The 17,027-nt window shown below is 40.1% G+C and overlaps 1 protein-coding gene across 2 annotated transcripts in view; it reads left to right on the forward strand.

Moving 5' to 3' along the window:
• LOC108234870 (phospholipid-transporting ATPase ABCA1) overlaps positions 1-17,027 on the forward strand; it is a 215,816-nt gene that overhangs the window by 172,267 nt on the left and 26,522 nt on the right. For both annotated transcript variants that reach the window (XM_037976591.1, XM_017414453.3), the window contains 3 exons: positions 6,558-6,620; positions 11,079-11,185; positions 15,964-16,105. In XM_037976591.1, coding sequence (XP_037832519.1) covers positions 6,558-6,620; positions 11,079-11,185; positions 15,964-16,105 — 312 coding nt within the window. The remainder of the gene's footprint in view (positions 1-6,557; positions 6,621-11,078; positions 11,186-15,963; positions 16,106-17,027) is intronic.

The following is a 17,027-nucleotide window of genomic DNA, read 5'->3' on the forward strand; positions in this document are numbered from 1 at the left end:
TTTTAGCGTCTTCCCACTTCGCTCCCTCGGTCGTCTCAGTCGCACCGTACTTAATCTTTCGCTTATTGCTCACTGGCGCAGTCGCGCACCGCGCTCTCAGGGATAATTACCGAACAAGTGCCGGCTGAAACAGTCGGCTGGGTAACGTTTCGCAAATCATCTTTCAAGGCGGGGGGGGGAAGGAAATGAGGGTGGGGGTTGTGCGGCTGTTCGGTTTACAGCTAAAATTTGTTGAGCTTGATTATTTTTTTGTTTTGTTTTGGGGTTTTTTCCTACCGCATCTATGAGGAGAAAATAAAGAAACAGACAGCAAAGTTGCCTGAAAACACCACGAAAAAGTAAAATTTGATTCGGTTGAACTAATAAAGGGATAGTATGGTGACTTTTAAAGTGATGTTTTGTCAGATAGGTACAGTAGTTAGGACCTTATCAGCTGAGTATGGAGAAAAGGGCAAAAGTCTTTGTCCAGGCTAGGCTAATAGCTAATGAAACCGGTGCACCTTTATATCGTTTTTCAGGCTTATAAAACCACTCTTTCTTTAAAATGTCAATACTGGTGTGAAAGAACGCTGCATAAGCTTATATTAAACCTCCACATTTTCACACGAAACCATTTATTTAACGTTTTCTCATCTGAACAATATCCATGTCATGATGTGAATGTTGACCTCCTGAGACAGGTGAACTTTTCAGTCCAACTCATCAGTGACAGAAGCAGCTATTAGTTATCCTGAAAGCTGCTAAATGATGTCATCACCTAAATTGCCTAATTGACCACAATGAACCCTGTGTAATTGTAATGGGTGCTGAAGAAAGAGGATTAACATTGTGGAAAAGGCAAAATTGGTTTAAAAAAAATCCATGGAAACATAGAATTACAAATTATTTTGTCACAATTTCTACACTCCTCTTTTACACTAATTGTTTTTTTTTTTTACTTCTTTGGTTTTTAACCTTATGATCCACTCCGGAGCTGACAACAAGTCACAGGAAAGGATGAATGTTTGCATTCGCGCACTGACCGTAAACTAAATGTAGCCACAAAGGTGCTAAGTTGTCAACACTGAGTTCGGTTGAGTAAACCTTTGGATCGACCAGACGCTCATATCAGGTAGACTGACGTACTTAACAGCCTCACGAGATCTGCATCTGCGTAGGAACTCAGACTTCATTCTGTTGAAACAAACTGAACAAACAGAGTCATGTAAAAGTGTAGCTGTATGAGATTTTTCAGAAATAATGTTTTTTTAAAGTCCTGAAAAACAACATAAAAGCTGCCCTGGTTTTGCTAGCTATTAGCCGAGCCCGAAGAAAGCCTTTTGCCCTTTTCTCCATACTCAGTGTTCAGTGTTCGATGTCACGGCTGACAGAGTACTAACTACTGAAAACTATTTGACGGAACATCCCTTCAGAAGACACCAGACCATCCTTTTAAAGTTGACAGTTTGTCTCCGAGGTGACACGTCCCCCCGTCACTGTAGAAAAACAGCAGTGCATTGGCAGAAGGCATCAGGATTCTTCACGCGGCGCCCTCATTGACTCCCACAACAGCTGTGCCCCATCCATTAGTTGGGCTGGGGGGGGGCGGAGGGTGGTGGTTTAGATAACAAATTGATCAATGAGCGCATGGCTTCGGTGGCCACGCGCCACAGGCTGAACCCTGTCATAAATCTGAGCATGCCTCTGAAGCGATCGACAGGCCATCAATCAGGCGTCACATCCCCGTCCCCCCCCGCCGCTGCTTTGATCAGGGGAGTTTTGTTAGGCGCCCCACCTGCGAGCCTCTACTTAGCATTATCTTCTCTGCTGTAATCGATTAAGACGGTAATGGAAGTGTGGCTGTCTGTGAGCGTCACCCAGACCCACTGCTGTCAGTTTAACCTTCCACACGGTCGTTATGTTGACAGGGAAGATTTCCTGTGACAGACGTTCAAGTTGGGAGGACTAGGAGATGAGTGGCAACTTTACGTCGGCTAATGTGATAATGGGTGCCCTTGGACGTGAACTGCTACAAAACATCAGACTTGTTTGACAAGTTTGAGCCCATCATTAAAGAAAACCTACTGATCTCCCCTTTAAAGTTTACATAAGGTTAACATTTTTCTTTTTCATACATTCTTATTTCCCTCACTTGTTTAAGTTTCTGCTTTGTCTAAAATCTATCTTTCCTTTTGAATTCTTTTTGTTTTGTTTGTTTGTTTGTTTTGTAGCAGGGGTGTCAAACTCCAGGCCTCGAGGGCCGCTGTCCTGGGAGTTTTAGGATTTTCTGCTCCAACACACCTGATTCAAACGGTTTAATTACCTCCTCACCAAATCATCAAGTTCTCCAGGAGCATGGCGACAAGTCGTCCATTTAAACCAGGTGTTTTAAAGCAAGAACACGTCTAAAACATGCAGGAGAGCGGCCCCCGAGGAATGGAGTATGACACCCCTGTTTTATAGGTTAAGTCATTTATTTGTCATCAGTACCTCAATTCAGCTATTATTAGGTTTTTTTTATTTTTAAAACAAAAATCCACCCTTGATATGAAGCAGCTTAGTATCGACAATTAAAAAGTAGAACTTGTTACATGTAATTTAAACCTTTATCGTCTACTTTTCATTACAGTTACTCACATCAAATTTTACGTTTTTTGACAGTCTAAATCAGTGGTTTCCAATCCTGGTCCTGGAGGGCCACCATCCTGCATGTGTTCCTTGTTTCCCTGCTCCAACACACCTGATTCAGTGGTTAAATCACCTCTTCATGTTCTGCAGAAGCCTGTTAATCAACCATTGATTCAAATCAGGTGTGTTGGAGCAGAGAAACAAGGAAAACATGCAGGATGGTGGCCCTCGAGGATCAACACTGCTCACACCTGGATTAAATAAAAGCAGTAGCAGTTTCTGTAGCACTTCTGGTTCACCCTGGGGCACTTATTTACTAACAACAAGCTCCTTATTGACCGAAAATGTTAAAAAACCCACTGCTTCTGAGTGCCTGACAACAACAGCGGGTCCTGAAAATGACAGACCACAGTTTCACGTTCCATTTTTACAAATCTGTGTGAACATGTTTGTACATTTACCGAAATATCACATTCAGAGATCCAAGCTCGGATCTGAAAACACAAATCTGTATGTAAGAACTGCACATCTGACATGTTCCAATCATCTGAAGAATCATCCGCTTATCACGACAGCTACGCGGGTGCTCGAGTCAGAGAAAAATGTTCCTGTATTCGCTGAAATCCATACATGCATGCTGCTTTGATGTGGATTTATCTCGGAAAACTATCATCTAAAAGTAGTATGTTTAATCCAGGGTTGATAAGTACTGAGTGCAGCTGCCAGGTGGCTCTGAACGAATGATGGGTTTCTGCAAATTCCGCTTTGATCAAATGCTTTTCAAATGTCAACTGTGTAATAAATGTAATGCCATTGTTTGTAAGGCTTCAAGCAGCGGGCTTAAGTTTATATTTTGCTTGTAGGCATTCCGAATATAGCTGTTTTTAAAGGAGAGAATGCAGAGAACACTTCACGGTAACACACAGCAATAATGGAGAAGTATGTTCAGCAGGAAAAGTATAACAAAAAACAACTCTTTCATGTCTCTAAAGGACACAGTGTTGTCCTTGACTTTGAATGCCAAAATGTCTTAACTGTCTCTCTCGACAAACAGCAACAAAGGTCCCGTCTTGTCTTTTATGCAAAAGTCTGACAACACTGCTTTCAAGCCAGATTGTAAACATGTTATCAAACTGCTGCATATTCTGAAATATGGGGAAACCAAGTCAAGCACCAGCTCCCTTATTTTGTCACCTGTCGGTTGTTGAGAGGCCAATAATTATATTTACTAAACGTCAGGGTTTCCGTGCTTTAATGTTCAAGTGAGATCTCACAATTAAGCAGGCTCTGATTAGGCAGCCTTAAAAGCAGACTGCTTAATAAGGCTCATCTGTTGCCATGGCTGCGGATTCATGTTTGACAAAACATCAACTGCTTTCCTTTTTTTCCCCTCAGAGTGTTGTTCCTTTCAGAAAGCCAGCTTTTGTGTGTTGAAAAGACACCTAAACGGCATCTAAATTGTTGATAGGCTAAAATCAGGCTAAATTTGAGCTAAAACTAAAAAGCTTTGTAGACATCTAACTGTAGTTGGAGATGTTGAGTAGGTTGAAGAGTGGGAACATTGCCAAGATTGGCAAGAATGAAAAGGGATGGCCCTGTGGGACTTAAATTTGAGATCTCTTTTCAATGTGTTTTTGTGTATCCTAGTGAGCTAACAAGTCACTACCACACAGGCTAATGTTTTGAAGATGTCTAAATGTAGTGGTATGTACTGTAGATGCTGAGTGGATCAAATAAATGTCTGGACTTTGCTGTTTTGGGCAATAATAAACAGGGCTGCCCTTGTGAGACTCCAACTCGAGATCTTTGTATTATGTTTTCCTCATCCTAGTGAGCTAATTGGGCATGGGCACACACAATAAAATTGGACTAAACTTGGTCAAAAGTGATATTTTTGCAAATCTCTAAACCTAGTCATAGATGGTAAGATGTCAAATAGAGGTCTGAGGTTTGTCAAGCTTGGCAAGAATAAATAGAAGCTGTCTTTGTTAGACTCACACTGTAGCTCTACAGAATAAAAAGGGGTCTTGGATCTTAGTGAGCTAACCTGGGACTACTACACAAGCTAAAACTTCGAAATTGGGTCAAAAGGGAAACTTTTGCAGATATCTGAATCTAGCTGCAGATAATAAGTAGATGTCTCACAGAGGTCTAGACTGTCAAGGTTGCCAAGAATGAATAGCAATTCCTCTTAGTTGGACTCAAAGTCAAGATTTCTGCATTCAAGGTGTTTCTTGCATCCCAGCGAGCTAACTTGGCACCAAGATAAAATCCAGCAAAATTTGATCAAAAAGAGGTTTTGGTAATCTTAATTTTAGATGAATAAATATCTATATTTAGCCAAAATTGGCCAATAATGAACAATCGTGACCTACGTGGGACTGAAACTCAGATTTCTTGTTCTCAAATATGTCTTGGATCTGACTGAGCTAACGAACCACACTGACCAAAAAACTCTCTGACTGTAGAAGATAATCAGTTCAAACTGGAACCTATGCTCAACAATTATCATTTTGTGCTACAAATACAATATTAGTTCCATTTATTACGAAGCCCCAAAGGTAACTAGCTATCAGAACATGACCTGTATAATTTTATGTTTTTCTGGTATGTTAATTAAATGACATACAGTTTTACATTTTCATCTTCCAATAATATATTAACTGGTGGTATTGCCCCCTGTTTCAACTCACAACTGAGCAAAGAGATTGAGGTTTTTTTTTTGACTCACTGATGATTTAATATAAACTTTCTTGGATGTTCAGGCTTGTGTTTTCTTGCATTTATGCACAAGTTATTGACTTAAGTTGTGTGCTTTACATATTTGCAGTTGTTTGGATGGTATATACTTTGACCTAAAAGGTTACCAGCTCAGGCTAAATGCAATCTACATTTAGTGAAGATATTTGGAGCTAAATGAGCCCTACAACTAGACTCAACAGTGAAATCATGTATTTTTCTCAGTGTACTAGTTCCTGGATTTTGCTTGCATCTTTTTATTTTCCGATAGTTTTCAGTCTGCTGAAGGGATGAGGTGGAGAAAAGAGTAGTTTCTGGCTAATATGTAAGTTTAAAATGTGTTTATTTGTCAAAGTAACTCAAGTCTCTCAGAGAGCTGTCCATGGTCCTGAATTATGAACCAAAAGGTTTTTGAGTCTAAAACCTACATTCTTGACAGTTATAGTATGTAAGTTTGTTTCTTTAATTAAAAATATCAGACAAATTTGATCATAATGATAACAATGATAGTTATTTTTACTAAAACAAACTCAGGATGAGCCGCTTCCTTTGTGATTATCAACAGGTCTGCTTGTTGGTGCTGATTTGTGTTGGTCCTGGTAGATTAACTTGTTTTGTCATTGAAATGAGATGATTGTGTCTGTGTTGGATTGCCTGCAGAGCTGACCCCTCTCACTGATGTTGTGGATTGCTACTCGTAAATCTCTCTTTGAAATCTTGGCTCTTTGTTTAGTTCCCACCAAGGTCGCCAAGCCCAGTAGATGTGCTTGAAGTTTCCGTCCCAGTTTATAAAATACTTGCAGCTTGTGAGTGCGGGTTATTGAGGCGCTGTTGGAAAGATGTTCAAAGTCTGTGCAGATTAGCTCATAAATGGTGTCTCTGCGGTCACCAATACTAATTCTAATGTCTTCTGTTCTGTGCAACTTTATTTTAATAGTTTTTTTTCCCATCTGGCTTGCTCTGAATTTTTCAAATTATCCATTGTTGTTAAAATTTGTTTCCTCCGTGTTTTGCCACCCCTCTCTTCTCCTTCCTCATGCCACCTGCCTCTTCCATCTCGCCTCCTCCCTGCTGCTATGGTCTGTCGCTCTATTTTCTTCTCCTGCCATCCACTCCTCTATCTCTCTCGCCGTCTGCTGCCCACCCTCCTCCAGCCTCCCGCCTTCTCTCTGGCTGCTTGGTTGATTCATTGTATTGTCTGCTCGCTGCAGGTATACCCTCAGAAGAGCACCCCTGCTGTGGACAGGCTATGTGTGGGCGTACCTGCTGCAGAGGTGAGCCAGATGCTGCTGGATCACCCAAGGAAGTTTTCAAGCAGAAAAGTTTGTGGGCTCTGTGTGCCCAAAACACATCGGGAGAAAGCGTTTGTTTGTTTTCTGTTGATTTTGCAAATAAAAATCTGAATAATAGGAACTAACTGAGGTAACTGAGTCAGGAGCTTGAATGTTAAACATGAGATGCACCTCTTATTGTTTTCTAAAAAAAATTGTATTTTCAATTTTTGGATGACTTCGATTCTGATTTTGGCCAGCTCCAGTTTCCTCTTTATAACAGTGTAGTTTCTAGTTTCTGTTTTTCTTAGCATGAAAAATGGGTGAGCATGCAATTATGTGTTGCTGTTCATTTGTTTGCTTGTCTGTTAGCATAATATTTCATAAACCACCGGATGAATGTTAACAAAACTCAGAAGGTAATCATTGAGTGTACATCTACGACTGATTAACTTTGGGTAACAGCTAATCAACCTTAGCAAAACCAAAAATGACTGCATCTCATTCACTTTTACAGATACTGAGCAAAGGATTGGTGTGGTAATAACTGAGAGTCTTCTCCAAAATCTAGTCTAAGCACAGATAGATTGTGTGAAATATTTGTTTTTATAATGTTGGTGTGGTTAGGGTTAGTTTTATTTGAATCTGTTTTCTGGCTTCATTGTTTATTGAGACTTACTTTAACTGTGTGTGAATAGAAACTATCTTTTTCCCTTTTTTTTCCAAAACAGAGAAGAATGAGAGCTTTTTCTATCTGTCACTTAAAATCTAAAAATGATATCCTCCAATTTAATGGACAAAGGCAGTTTTACAAAGAGAGCCCAACAACAGAGTAAAATAGATAAACTGCATTGTCTGCGAAAACGCACAGTGAATGCTGAGTGCTGAATGACTTTGCTGAAATCTGTTGAAGAATGAATCGTTAAAGGTAAGACGAGCAGCACAGGAGCTAACATGAGCAAAACCATATCTAAAAGCTAAAATGGTCAAAATGGTAGCTTAAACAGTAGCTAAAAAGTAAATGGAGCATAAGCCAAAAATAGATAATGACAGAGAACTTTGGTTTATAAGGAATTCATGAGATCTTAATGTGCTTCAATAAGGATTTTTTTTTTTTTTTTGTAGATGAAGTTTAACGTTTTGAAAGTATAAAAAAGTCATAGGACACTATTCTAAATTAAACTGAATAGTTTTGATACTTGAATGTTTAAATTAGCACGAAGTCTGTAAAAGTACTTAAAAGTCCAAAGATTGTCTAAAAGAAACTACAAACAGAAAAACAACAGTGTGAATGCTGAAGCATATAATGTATATTGCTTGCCACCTTACATGCTTAAGTTTTAAACAAATAACCTGCATGATCTGTTAGCTCTTAAAGTATAAGTTGGGTACTACCACACCAAGCTTTAGCTCAATATCTGTAAAAAAACGGCTGAGTTTGAACCATTTTTGTGTTTGCTAAGGTCGATTATCAGTGGTAGACATCTTGAATCAGGTTGATGATTATTTATTAAATCTGTTCTCTGGTTCATGATATACACACTTTGCTAATATGACAAACACTCACAAGCAAAAACATTATCCCCTGCCTTTTGGCTGCAGGTGATAAAGCTGTTATGTCTCTTAATATATTTTTTACAATAACCAGTCAAGCTAAAAATCGGACGATTCCATTAACTTGTCGACCAATCGGTGCATCTTTAATCAATGATATTTACAAAACATGGACAAGGAGGATTATTTTGACTTTAATTCACAATCTACTAATATTTGATGACTTAAATCCTAAGTGTTTGTCTTAATCTTCCCTCGGAGTCAAATCCAAATATCGTTTAAACACAGTTTTAGGGAAGACAGAAACACAACAAGCAACATGCCCTCATAGGTCTGTTAAGCATGTGTGTACGTGTTCAAAACACACATGTAGCACAGAGCAGCAATGGAGGTTGTTGAGCAAAATGATCTCATTAATTTCTGTACACTTGTCGTCTGGCAATAAGAAAACCAAATTAGTGAAGAGTAACAAACTGAAACTGACAAACTGTGTAAAAGCTTTTACTTTATAACATGTTTGACATTACACAGGGCTTAAATCCTGTCGTGCGCACGCGTGCACACATTGGGAGCTTGATTTAAACACAATCTCAAAAGCTGACAGTCATTCGTGCTCAGTGGGCTTTTCCTGCTGGTATCCATCCTCCCTGTCAGTGTTTACCCAAAGCCCAGTGTAAATGCCAGCGGAATATTGTGATTCGCGAGGCTCTGCTGATCACACACTGAATTTCCATGCATTATTTACATCGAGCTTAGCCTTCCTCTAAGCATTCGCGAGTGCAGGTCACAAACAAGCAGGGATCAATGAATGACAGGAATCAAATATTTATGCCAAAGCCAGAGTACCTAAGGCAGGGTCACATGGCCGCCGGGATCCAGGGAGGCGACTTCCTGCCACACGGATGCCGTGAAATCAGTCGCATCAGGAAGAAAAGACAGGAGGGAGGGACACTGTTGTAGCAATTTACAAAGGCAAGACGAGCAGCTCTGGGACTCGGCAGTGTTTGCTTCTCTGTTGATTTACTGCCTGCTTTGTTCGTATACACAACACATCAGTTTGTTGTTCTGTAAAGCGCTGAACTCGTCATGCGCAAGCTGTAAATTGCAGCTTCAAATTATTTGCCACAAATAGATATTTACAAGGGCTGCGACGGCACATGTATTTGTACTGAGCTGTCACAGTACAGACGTCTGGCGAGTGCAAACCAGACGAAGGATTTGTCAGTCACCGGCAATCGCTGCACTTTTTCTTTTTTTTTTTTTTCTCTTTACCGTGTTTGACTAAAAGCCCCAACAAAAAGAAAGCGGAGGAATATAGCATCTAAAGGATCCTACAACAAAGCGAGTTCAGACGACACACGGGCGCTTGAAGATCTGCCTGTTTGTTTCAAATCAGCAGCGTGAAAAGAGACGTGGACCTATGGAAAGCCAAAAGGGGTCGTCATTTGCAAACTTTGAAACGACGTCTATCTATTAATCTCTGGTAAATATGCAACCAGGTGATTATCTTTCAAACAGCATGGCAACCCCCGCTACACTCTTCATGATCCTCACAACCAATTAGATTGAGGCTACATTGTATCAAACTTTAAAAAACCCCAAAAAGAAACACTTCCTTCATTGTAAAAGCAATCATGATGCTGCTACGCTCTTCGTACTCGCCAAATAGGTTTTTTTGTGTCCTTGAGGTGCTCTGTTGTGCCCTCATCACGTTCCATATGGCCCTGGCACAAATCTTTTGGACCGCATCCGGATGCAGCTACATCCTAGAAGATCACACAACGTTAGCACAGCACTATTACCATAGATATTACGTCTGAGCTAGGTTGTTTCCGTGACATCATTACAACTGCAGCTGTAGCCTAGGCATGGCCAGTCTTGCTTCAAATCGTTGACGACCATATCACACCACTGTCATAGGCCCCGCAGCACAGATTTGCTACCATTACGATATGAATCTGCCACGACCTTGCTCAAAAATTACTGTAGACCTATTACGTTCTATCACATGTAATCGGGGAGCCCGCTGGGATCCTGAAGACCCTGCTAAGACACTTCCAAACCTATCAGCATCCTGGCTGGTTTTTCTGCTATAATGGGGGCGGTTATCTTTGTTAAAGGGGGCTTTAATAAGTGACGCTCGTGGACGAACAGCGCACCTGCGCTCACCTGGCGAACCCAGGATGCAGACTCATCATAAACAAACTAATTTATTAAACTAAAACAAAAACAAAAGGCTGTCGAGGCAGCAACACAAGACAAAAACTAAATCCAAAAAACTCCGCTAAGAACAGAACAACCAGGACAGGGGCAGGAACAGACAGAACTGAACAGCGAGCATTGAGCAATGAACCGGCAGGGACGTGAAGCAAGAGACCGGGTTTTAAAACAGAGGATAATGAAGGAAAGTGGGAACAGGTGAGTAAATAATCATTACAGACAGGTGGAGATGGGCGTGGCAGATAAACAAGGGGCTGCCTGAGGAGGGGTGGAAAATTACAAAACACCAAGAACAGAAACAGAACCCAGAAAGATAACAAAACATGAACCAAAAACCAAAAATACAAAAAACACCCAAAAACCCCAAATCCCTACAAGTTCAAATGAAATAAAAACATCAAATAAAAATGAAAATTTTTTAATATTATAATGAAGTTACTAACATCCCTACCTTGCTGTACACAGCCCCTCTACTAACAAAGGTGTTTGGATTTTGTGCCTCTGCTTTTGCGAGGGTTGTTGTTCATTCAAATTAAGTTTTCACCAAGTATCATTTTATTTATTTATTTTATTTTCCGTCGTATCAAACGGATCCGAACCGTGATTTATGCGAAGCGTCGCACTCCTAATATTTACTACATTTAGTGGTTTTCCTAACGGATGCCGTCCCCCTGTTGTCTTCGCTAGTGTTTTGGTTTGCTGGGCATCAACGGAGCTGGGAAAACCACTACGTTCAAGATGCTGACGGGAGACATCCCAGTCTCCAGCGGAGAGGCCTTCCTAAACGGCTACAGGTGAGGCGCCGAGTCCCACTACTGCACTGAGTAACTCATCTCAATTAGCCACCCAAGATAGCTGCTCAGGTGGGGATCCAGTTGTAGTATTTTTTTTTTTTTCTTTTTCGTCTCCATCTCTCAGTCTTTTTCATAGCTTCAGTTCCTGTTCTATATTCTGCCCTCCTCTCTACCTTTGCTACTCTCTTGCCTCTTCATTGCAATATTCTGAGCCGAGCTGAAGACTCTGCTCTCTTTCTCTTGCACATATTTCATTCCTTTTGACATTCTCACCCTGTACCTGCTTCTTTTTTTTTTTTTTTTAGTTTTGTTTCAGCCTTACAAAAATCAGCCATAAAGAATTGTTGCACATGGAGTTAAAAAAAGGGAAAGAAGAAAAAAAAAAACACCTTGACAACAGCAATATGAAGACACGAGCAACTTGAGAGAAAGTAGGCTTGCTGTTTCTTATTTTTAGGAACAAACAACTCTGTTTCCTTTCTCTGGATGTATGCGTGTGTGTGTGTGTGTGTGTGCATCTTTGAGCCGGCGCGCTCGAGAGTGTCACAGCGGTTGCTATAGATGCTCATTTATACATCTGGTAATTGACTTTGTGTTCAACAAAGGAGCAGAGCTGTATGGAGCGAGGTCTTACACAGCGCTGTTAATGTTGATTAATGTGGGTGATAGTGATCAAAGAAAAATCTCTAAGACCTTTAGGGGAAGCAGCTGAAAAGAGAGGAAAAACAGATGTGAGCTGGCAACACCCACTCTTCTGTTTTCATCTCATTATACTCTCTCTGTGTGCATTGGCATGAGGAGTGATCAGCAGAAGAGAGAGAGAGAGAGAGAGCAACAGTTCTTAAATGGATATTTCTTGCTCTCCTGGCAATTCTCTCTGTCTCTTATCAGTAATTTTCTTTTTTTTTTGTGGCGGGGGGAAGTGGAGGGGGGCGCACGAGGAGTTTGGGCCTGCGTTCGACTTCCTTTAACTGCCAGCCTGACAAATGGTGAAAAGCTCACTTCGGGTGGGAGAGCTCATTGCTTTTCTCTTGCTGTCGGTGACCGAGAAGAGACTGACGGCAACGGCGTTTGAACTGATTGGTGATTGAGTTGGAAGAATGGAGCCAAAAAAAAGGTTTTGTGTGGCCACAAACACAGCATTTATTGGTTTTCGAAAGACTTTTCTTAAATGTCTTAGCCCCCCTTCATTTTGGATAGTCTTTGTGAGGTCTTGGCTAGATCTTCGGGTGAATATAAAGTATTTAGTGTGGCTCCTGGTCATAGGGTTTTGAGCCGGTATAAGACTTGTGTAGCGAGGTCGTGATGGTATATTATTATGGTGGCAGCGTATCCCTGACACAGGACTCCCAGCCACCAGCGTGGGCTGATCAACAAGCATTCAAAGCAGGACTTATCGAGATGGCTGCACCTGTCATTATCCTAAGGTCATGGAAGCCACCTACCAAAGACGTGACACCCATAGCAGTAGCGTCATGCTGTATTTAGCATCTTCCACCTGTGATCTAATCAATCAGGATCATTTTTGCTGTGAAGTTATGAAGTAGTAATTACGGGAGAAATAAGGTGACCCTTTGGAGACATAACCTTCACTGAAATTCCCATTTTACCAATAATTTTAAAGAAAACATCGATAACTCTGTAATGAGGTGTTAGCTGAAGGGCTAATTTTTATTTTATGTTTCACATGAAGCAGACTGCGTGCGCTGCTTTTGAAATGGGTCAGCTCCCCAATTATCGCCAGCCTTTCAAAAGGCGAGCAGATAATGGGGCGCGCAGCATTTGTGTGTTGATTTTTTTTTTTATCTGTCTGTTAGCAAAATATCCCATAAACCGGTGGACAGATTTTAATGAAACTCTCAAAAAGTAATCATTGAATCATTAGAATCTGATGTAACGTAATATTTCCCAACTAAGAAGGATTTGGAAAGCAAAACTACATTTTAAATCATTTTGGCAAACGGCAGGTGGAGTATCAGCAAGTAAAAATCTAACCCAAACATTTTTTTATTTACTGCCAGTAGGCTGGGTCAAGGCTTGAATTTAATTTTTTTTTACTACTGTCAAAATTGTTCTGGTGGCCTGATCGTGCCTCAGCTAAAGGCCAGCACCGACACTTATCATGAACCTTTTCTCAAAGCAGGAACAAAACACAGAATTAGATGACTGGAGCTCTCGGTTTGGCAGAGCCTTGTTGGGATTTATCAGTTTGAAGACACATCAAGTCACATTTCGCTTCCCCGAGGCTGACCGTTCCTCCTGCACAGTAACATTTAGAAAAAAAAACCCATAATCTTTGAGAAACAAAGCGGCTGTGAAAAGATGGAAAAAAAGAAAATCAAGTGTGTGACAGTGTGTGTGTGTGTGGATGTGTAGGTTTTCCTCTGTTTGTTTCAAAAGTAATGTTTCGGTGACATTTCATTGAGATTAAAGGACGCAAGATGTTTTGTTTCGCCTCTTTGCATGGGTTTGTACCAAACAGAAACACAGGCTTTTACTGGGTCAGCTCTGGTTTTTCTGTTTCTTATCGAGTTATTTTAAATATTTGACGACCGTCTAAGTCAGTTTTAATCACAGTTAAAAGATAAATAAATCAATGCTTTTTTTTTTTTTGCTTTCTAACTGTTCGCTGCCTCGCACGTTCTGATCTTTTGAAGTTTGGTTCTGTGGGAAAGTGATGAACAATTAATAGCTTACCTTTTTTGTAGAAAGCTCTTTGAACAGCCTTACGCAATCCTTACGCCTACCAGACCCACTTTAGACCAATCAGAGATCAGGGTCCAGCTTGGCTGCCTAAATAAATAGAAAAAAAATAAAAATTGTTGGAATTTTGTTTAGTTCTTAGACATTATTTCACAGAAACTGTAGCGACTATCAAATTGCATCCATTTTTAGTCGTTTCTGGGTGCGGGGAATCCAGGTCCTGACGCGCTCAAAAGAGTAATGTCCAGACTGGGAGGTAAATTTGGGGAGGCTCCTATTTATTTAATACATATTGAACATTGAGCGAGATTCATTCGTCCAAGGTGGCGGTCTATGGCAGCTTGCAAAACAAAAGGCAATATGGAAGCAAAACCAGCCCATAACAGAGAGCGGTAAAAAAACGTAAGACCTCCCCACACCCCTAATCCACCCATTCACCTTGACTTTAGATTTTCCATACGGCGCCACCTGTGGTAGAGCAAAATAAAGGTCAGAGGGTCAATTCACATATAAACCAAACAGAATTATCACAATCAAACAAGACAGACCCAAACACTGGAAAAACAAAAATGGCTCCTATAGAAACTTTTGACCAAAACTGGTAGAAATTAGCCAAGCTATTCAAGAGCCATTGGCATATAGGTAGGTGGTGATAGTATTTAAGTACTATTTAATATTTAAATGAAAGTTTTTTTGATAAATAACAAAGATTTACCAATATGACATGTTCCAGATGTTCAGGAGATCAGGAATAAAGATTAAGGCATTTTTTTATTGATTGTATTCGAGTAGGTGCCGTACTCTGTTCCTGATCTCTGTTGTCGACCGAGTGTTATGGATTTTCAGCAGCCATGTTGTAACGGCTGCCGTAAAACATTGTGGTGTTATCTGCCCACATGCCTGCAGTATGGAAGTATTTTAAATCACAACATGAGAGGTACTTGCAACATTTTCTGGCGGTAGCGATAAAGTTACATTTAATTCAGAATCCAAACACTGTGCTGAGTTTAGAGCTCACCCAGATTAAGGTGACGCAGCTAAGCAACGCACTTTAAGGAAAACTATAAAGACAGGAGACAAATTTCCACCGGACAGCGAAAGAGGCAAAAAAGATTACAGAATAAGTGACTGAATTTGTCATTAGTTGACCACACACCACATTGCTATGGTGAAGAAAATGTTTTTTTTGTTTTCTTTTGGAGCCGATGAAATAATATGTCCAACCTTTCTGACACAACATAACCAACACAGAACTACCAGAGGTGGATGAACAAATTCCCCATTACCTGGCTCTTTTTTTTTCTTGTCGATAATTAAAAAAAAAAAAGAAACAACTTGAGGAAAAATGTGAAGTTTCCGAGGGGTCAAACAGAAAATTACATTGATTTTAATAATTTCAGTATATTTGTGGTATGTAATCTGCAAGCCTGTGCTGTAATAAAAATACTTGATTGCGATTTAGCATTGACTGATACTTGTTTTTATATGACTCAGGTCGGTATCAGGGACAAAAAGATCTAAACTGCAACATCCATAAAAAGAAAACAATTTTTCTTTTGTTTAAGTTGTGAAACCAAATTACCGAGTTTGTTCTAAAATTAATCGCAATGGTTCAAATATTGATTCGCAGACACCAAAAAACCACAGATATATAAGAAATATGCTGTGAGACTGCAGAAAGACCAGCGAGGCAAAAACCACTCCGGGCATCACAGTAGCTGAAATAGTACTCACCTCCACATACTGTATCTATGTACTCATGACTCTGCAATGGCTTTATTTATCACTACCAGTTGTTGTAAAAAAAAAAAAATGCATAAAGTTAGTGCCATTTCACAACAAAAGTCATTTCAGTGCGCTATACAAAAAAGCAAGCACAGAGGCAACAGCAGAAAGGAATGATTCTATTTTAACAAGAATAAACTTCTAACAGGCCATTTGCCTTGGGTTAATTCTTCATAACCTTTCCAGAAAATTCCACTTCAAAAGATCTGAAGTGTTCCTTCATTGTGACCTTGGATATCAAAGTGAATGGCGTCCATTTTGATAAGCTTCATATGTTTTGTTTTTCCCAGCATACGGACAGAAATGAGGTATGTTCACCAGAACATGGGCTACTGTCCACAGTTTGATGCCATCAACGACCTCCTGACGGGACGAGAGCACCTGGAGTTTTATGGCAGGCTAAGAGGGGTACCAGAAGAAGAGATTGCCATGGTAATCACTGCACTTTGCTCAATGTGTTTCTTAAACATTTGTCTTGGTCTTTTGTGTTGCACTTTATTGTGACCGAAGCCAACAGTCAACAAGCTGCAAGTAAAAAAAAACAAAAAAAACAACTGTATATATTACAAAAACACTAATCATTTTTCATTCTTTTAAGCATGGTTTTTATTCATTTTCAGCATTAAATTACTTGTTTGGTGAAATGCATGCAGGGGGGGGAGCTGAAATATGTTGAAGTTATGGATAACCTCAATAGGAGAAGGCATGCATAATGAAAAATGGCCCGTGGAAGAAAAGCAGCAGCTGTGGCTTATGGCTCTACATTATTCACAGTGCCCAGTGGTGTGGCCTGCTCTGGGTCTATTCTCTGCTCTTCTCTCACACTGCCTCTTTCTTTAGCTGAAAAATCAAAAGAGAAGCGGGGCTGGCAGTGACCATAGGCCCTCGACTCGGTGCCAGGGCTTTGATGTCTTAGCTGCAATGTAAAGGGACCTAGTTCTGCACTGCTACAGTAACTCCAAACGATTCACTCGGCCCATTGTGTTGGTCTTTTTTTTAGGAGGCAGTCCATCAAACTAAATTATCTGTAGTGTTTTGTTTGCAAAATCATTAAATATATTTCTGCACTTTGGCATTCATGGGAAAAAAAAAAAAACTACACACGGCCTTTTTACAGTTCTAAGGTTTTATGTGTCAGAACATAAAAAGCCATCTGGTCACACCAACGTCCAATTTTAGATGAACAAAAACAACACATTACATATTACTCGCAGTCATTATCTATTAAACATAAGCTGGGACAAAATGCTGAATCAGTGGGTTTAAAATCTAATTCTTTTAATAAAAATAAAAGAGAAAATTAGCAGCCAGATTCTGCAAAACAAACTTCATCGTTCAACTGACCATCAGAAAG

The sequence above is a fragment of the Kryptolebias marmoratus genome, linkage group LG7 (genome assembly GCF_001649575.2).
Source record: "Kryptolebias marmoratus isolate JLee-2015 linkage group LG7, ASM164957v2, whole genome shotgun sequence".
NCBI classification, from domain to species: Eukaryota; Metazoa; Chordata; class Actinopteri; order Cyprinodontiformes; family Rivulidae; genus Kryptolebias; species Kryptolebias marmoratus.